Raw genomic sequence first — 5903 nt, forward strand, 5'->3', positions numbered from 1 at the left:
AACAAAAATGATGGTACACATGGCTGTTTGGTGGGTGTTTGCCTTTGCATAACCACATATCATACAAACCATTACATATGCACATGAATTTGCCTTCATTAAAAATACAGTTTGCAACATCATTGCATTACAAATATGAGGCCAATTGTTTTTGTTTCTTGTGCAAGTAATCCTGTCTACTCAATACTTCTGAATGTTTAAAGTTTGAACAAATACATCATTAGTTGCTTCTGGTTGTAGCTTCCATTTTTAAGTGTAAAGGATGTACAAAAAATGTGAAAATTGTTCTTGTATTGGGTTTGCATGGCAAGGTTTTGGTAGCAGGGGGCAACAGGGGTGGCTTCGTGAGAAGCTGCTAGAAGCTTCCCTTAGGTCTGATGGAGCCAATCCCAGCCAGCTCCAAGATGGACCCTTCACTGGCCAAGGCCGAGCCCATCAGTGACGGTAGTAGTGCCGCCGTGATGACATATTTAAGAAGGGAAAAAAACCCACGAAACAACGGTGCAACACCAGCAGCAGTTGGGGGAGAGAGAGGAGTGAGAATATGTGAGAGAAACAGCTCTGCAGACACTGAGGTCAGTGAAGAAGGAGGGGGAGGAGGTGCTCCAGGCACCAGAGCAGAGATTCCCCTGCAGCCTGTGGTGAAGACCATGGTGAGGCAGCCTGTCCCCCTGCAGCCCATGGAGGGTAATGGTGGAGCAGATATCCACCTGCAGCCTGTGGAGGACCCCACACTGGAGCAGGTGGATGCTCCCCAAGGAGACTGTGACCCTGTGGCAAGCCCGCACTGGAGCAGGCTCCTGGCAGCACCTGTGGCCCTGTAGAGAGAGGAGCCCACGCTGGAGCAGGTTTGCTGGAAGGACTTGTGACCCTGCGGGGGACCCATGCTGGAGCAGTCTGTTCCTGAAGGTCTGCACCCCATGGAGAGGACCCATGCTGGAGCAGTTTGTGGAGAACTGTAGCCTGTGGGAAGGACCCGTGCTGGAGCAGTTCATGGAGGACAGTCTCCTGTGGGAGGGACCCCACGCTGGAGCAGCAGAAGAGGGTGAGGCATGCTCCCCTTGCAGAGGAAGGAGCCGCAAAAACAATGTATGATAAACTGACCACGACCCCCATTCCCCGTCTCCCTGCATCGCTCAGGGGGAAGAAGTTGGAAAATCAGGAGTGAAGAAGGGAGGGGAAGAAGGGGAAGGTGTTGTAAGATTTGTTTTTTATTTTCTCTGATTTGTTTGGCAATAAATTAAATTAATTTTCCCCAAGTTGAGTCTATTTTGCCCAGGACGGTACTTGCTAAATGATCTCCCTGTCCTTATCTTGACCCATGAGTCTTTTGTTATATTTTCTCTCCCCTGTCCTGTTGAGGAGGGGGAGTGATAGAACGACTTTGGTGGGCACAGTTCTGTAAACTGTGATTTGAAAGCAAAGAGCTTCAGTCTTCCGTTGTCATGGGTTGATATTGCAGTAATGTGATTGACTTCACCGAAACTTCCAAACACTAGTGCAGATTAGTGTGGGTTAACCTTGACTGGATGCCAGGTGCCCACCAAGCTGCCCTCTCACTCCCCCTCCTCAGTAGGACAGGGGGAGAAAATAGGATGAAAAGCCAGTGGGTTGAGATAAGGACAAGGAGATCACTCAGCAGTTACCACCATGGGCAAAACAGACTTGACTTAGGGAAATTAATTTAATTTATTGCCAATTAATAACATAGTAGGATCGTAAGAATTAAAAACAAAACTACAAACACTTTCCACCCACCCTTCTCTTCTTCCAAGGCTCAGCTTCACTCCCAACTCCTCTACATTGTCTGCCCCAAGTGGTGCAGGGGGACAGGCAATGGGGGTTGCGGTCAGTTCATAACACTTCATCTCTGTGTCTCCTTCCTCCTCACACTCTTCCCCTGCTTCACCGTGGGTCCCTCCCATGGGAGACAGTCTTTCGTTAACTGCTCCAGCATGGCACCTTTCTGTGAGGTGCAGTCTTTCAGGAACAGCCTGCTCCTGCATGGGTCCCCCATGGGTCACAGGTCCTGCCAGCAAACCTGCTGCTGTGTGAGCTCCTCTCCACAGTTCCTGCCAGAAGCCTGGTCTAGCACAGGCTCTCCATGAGCTGCAGTGTGGGTATCTGCTCCACCGTGGTCCTCCATAGGCTGCAGAGGAACAACCTGCATTACCACGGTCTTATCCTGGGCCTGCAGGGGACTTGCTGCTCTGGCACCTGGAGCACCTCCTCCCCCTCCTTCTTGTCTCACCTCGCTATCTGCAGAGCTGTTTTCTCTCATTTTCTCACTCCCTTCACCCAGCTGCTGTGCAACGTTTTTGCCCTTTCTTAAATAAGTTACCACAGAAGTGCCACCAGCGTCACTGATGGGCTCAGCTTTGGGCAGTGGTAGATCTGTTTTGGAGCTGGCTGGAGCTGGCTCTGACCGACATGGGGGAAGCTCATGGTGTCTTCTCACAGAAGCACCCCTGCAGCCCCCACCTTGCTACCAAAACTTTACCACATAAACCCAGTACAATTAGATTAGTGTATAGAGAGAATTGCACTTTCAGTACATGGGAAGAACTCTGTGGATGAATTCTGAGGTTGTTCATTTTTATGGAAGCATCTATGTGAGTTTATCCATGTTTCCCTTGTAGTCTTTCATTGCAAGATGAACTTAGAGGAGAAACTTTGTTATCTGATAATCTACTATCAGCCTTCTGACTGCAGAAGTTTAACTCTAGAGTGCTTTCTAGTTAGGCCATTTTGCCCACCTGTGTTGCTGTGGTGGAGTTCATTAAGTTTCTTAGTCTCAGGGAGGATAACTGTGTGCCTGCAGTCTGAAGGGCACTTTTCTGTCATCCCATACATTGCCACTTCTGTGGGTATGTCCCAAGTCATCGTGAGTGAGCCAAGAGATCATTGTAGGGTTGTTTATATCCCATTTTTATAAGACAGAGGTTGAGAAGATGGAATTCTTTGTGAAGGAGTATTTCAGGTTGTAGTCACAGACCAGAGCTGCAAAGTTTTAGGCATAAACCCTGGCGTGAACTGCAACACATCAGTTGTTTACCATCAGGCTTTGGGAGCTCTTCATTGGGAAGGGAGAGAATTGGACAGTCAGGGCAGTGAGAGGTAGACACTGGAAAGCAGAATAGATTTAGCCCTGATGTATCCATCTGGAGATTTTATCTTCTCGTGCCATGGATAACTTTTTTCGTGTTCTCCAGAGGAATACTGTATTGCTTTACTGGGAATTATCCAAGAAGGCACAGTAAACGTGAGTATCTACTTCTCAGCACTCGGTACTGAATAATTACCAAAAGTGAAACATTTACGGGAACTCAAAGCTGACACTATTTCATAATATTTGGTGGGTTCTGGATAAACACCTTTATCAATAGACAAACTGACAGAAACATCTTCTAAGTAAGGGCTTTAGTGCAGTGAAGGCTCTCACCCACTCCAGTCCTTTACTCTTAATGTCAATGTTCCATATTTTGCAAATAGGTCTTTCCAGCCAGTACAGTCTGTAATAATCACTTTTGGTTTCTTTATTTCATGTAATGCATTGGCTTTCATTTCTGTTCCTGTCTCCTGGCATTAGGTGGAGTGGATTTCTCCTTTGTGCCATTGCAATGCTCCTTGTGATATTTCCCATGTTTACCTTTCCGAAAAAGCTCCCTCCTCGACATAAAAAGAAGAAAAAAAAAAAGAAGATGAACTCTGATGATGTTTCAAGTGATGATGAAGTAATGAAAGAGAAATCAAATAGCAAAATACAAGCAGACAGTGCAGTTCCTGCCTCTATGGGATTTGGAAAGAATGTTAAAGGTGAAGTTTGTTTTTAATTTTTAAATGCTTTAAATTTTGTACACTGGGTCATCTAAATTGTATGAATGTAACTGAAGGCAGAGTTTTGACATCCTGTATTTCATATTAGGTTTTGCTATTGAGATTTTAATAGATGGTCATCCTCTAAAACTGCAAAATGCAGTGATGAGTGTAAGACATCCATTTACTTAAATTATTGAAGTGTTTAATGTGCACCTATAACAAACAGGTAGCCTGTTTCCTATAGTTACAGGACCTCTAATATCAGATGTATTTGTGCACTGTCATACTTTCTTTAAGCTGTTCTCCATAGAATAAAGTGCTCTTCTAAAATATAAATGAAACAAGTAAAAAGAATTCTAGCATGTGGGTTCATTTGCATTCATGCATTTGGGTAAGTTAATTGAGAAAGATTATTTGTTTCATATACCTTTCCTAGCTATTCTGTACTGCAGCCTGTGCTAATTTTGAAACAAGAAGAGATCAAAAGATTGACAAGTAATACAGATTTTTATTTTATTCAAGAAGCAAACCATTAATGTGAAATCTAACAATAAGTAGTTACCATTGATAAAGCGCTGTGGGAAGAAGGGCAGTGTTGTTAAAAATTAATTAATGTGAATGAAGCATATACGTTTGGAGTCGACAGTATAGGCTTAACAGTGTCATAACATTGAATAGCATAGGACAAGAATTGATGTGCCTTAATGCTGTTGTGTTGTCAATGCTTTTGTGTCCTCCTTGGATTCCATGATATGAATGCTGGCTGTGTCATTTTGTGGTTGCCTGATGAGTGCAATGGGACTAGGAGAAACCATGAAATGTCATTTGTACTATTAGATGTAATTCGAACTCAAAACTTTTAAGTGTTTATTTGTTGACATGAACATTAGTGTTACTTTTTCATTGGATGTCAGTCCAGGATATAATGATTGGTAGATTTTTTAATGACACGTTTATGATCACTTTTTATATTGAGTAGGCAAGGCTTAGCAAAACCAGTGTGCTGGTTTTAGACTAAAACCAGTATAATTCTAAGAAATGTTTTCCCACATGTATATTAATTTGCTCTACATTGCATTTATGTCTATACTCTCAGGGTACCTAAAGTTACTGTTATTTTCTATGGAAGTAAAGAAAAAACAGAAGACCAGACTTTGCTCGTGGTGATTTTATTAGCTTACAAAACAGCATCTTAATCAAGGCACAGAGCGAGCAAGCAAGATAAACCTGCAATATTAGATCTTGCAGAACCGTGTTCTGCCTTTATTTGCAAAGTAGCTAAAAAAGTGATGGAGAAGCAAGAAAAGCATGTTATCTACTTCCTTCTTGGAAGACTCTCTATTCTCTGTGAGTCTGTGTATATAAAGTTTTCTTCTAAATCCATGAAGTTAGTTGTGGTTTTTTTTTTTGGCCTTCAAATCTACTGGCCCTCTGATTAGCAAAAGTCATTCAGGACTACTCCTGTCAAGGTTTTCTCACTAACTTAGGGAAGTGGGGAAGGGGAGTTCAGTCTTTGCTGGGCTCCTTCCTAATTATTGCAGGCAGTGCCACAGCAGAGGGACTGCTTTATCCTATAGGTGTGCCTGGAAAAGATACACAGGTATTCACACAAACTCTGTGTCTGGATGAGTTTGCTAATGATGGTTCTCTGTTTCTGTACGTAATTTCACCTTCCAGGTCATGTCGTGTCACTACAGGCACAACAGATACACAGAAAACAAGTATACTCCGAGGAGAATGTTTTCTAGTACTTTTTTTCACAGAAATGAAAACTACTGTATATCTCATTTTAGTGTGTATTTTTTTTTATACACATCTGCCTAAGTGCATACCATACCTTCTACAAAATTCTGCATTAACATATTAGTGAAGCCACCAAATTAGAGCTTCTCACAGACAAAACTTTCTGTTTTCTCTAGAGGAGAAACTTTGCCACGTGGAACAGTGAAAAGCAGCATTGTATTCCACATGTCAGAAAGATACCAAGCACGTTGAGATAATGCAGAGAAAAGTATTTTGCTATAAGCTGATAATAGCTTTCCCATTAGGTGTCATTTGCCCTAGCAAAGAGGGCCTGCAGCAGG

The 5903-nt window shown here is 43.0% G+C and overlaps 1 protein-coding gene across 1 annotated transcript in view; it reads left to right on the plus strand.

The window, feature by feature from the left end:
* Nucleotides 1–5903, plus strand: part of SLCO5A1 (solute carrier organic anion transporter family, member 5A1) — a gene marked incomplete at its 5' end in the record, with an annotated part of 79847 nt that overhangs the window by 39757 nt on the left and 34187 nt on the right. Inside the window, one exon of the mRNA XM_009886219.1 lies at nucleotides 3590–3816. Coding sequence (XP_009884521.1) covers nucleotides 3590–3816 — 227 coding nt within the window. The remainder of the gene's footprint in view (nucleotides 1–3589; nucleotides 3817–5903) is intronic.

This window comes from Charadrius vociferus, unplaced genomic scaffold (genome assembly GCF_000708025.1).
Source record: "Charadrius vociferus isolate BGI_N301 unplaced genomic scaffold, ASM70802v2 scaffold885, whole genome shotgun sequence".
NCBI classification, from domain to species: domain Eukaryota; kingdom Metazoa; phylum Chordata; class Aves; order Charadriiformes; family Charadriidae; genus Charadrius; species Charadrius vociferus.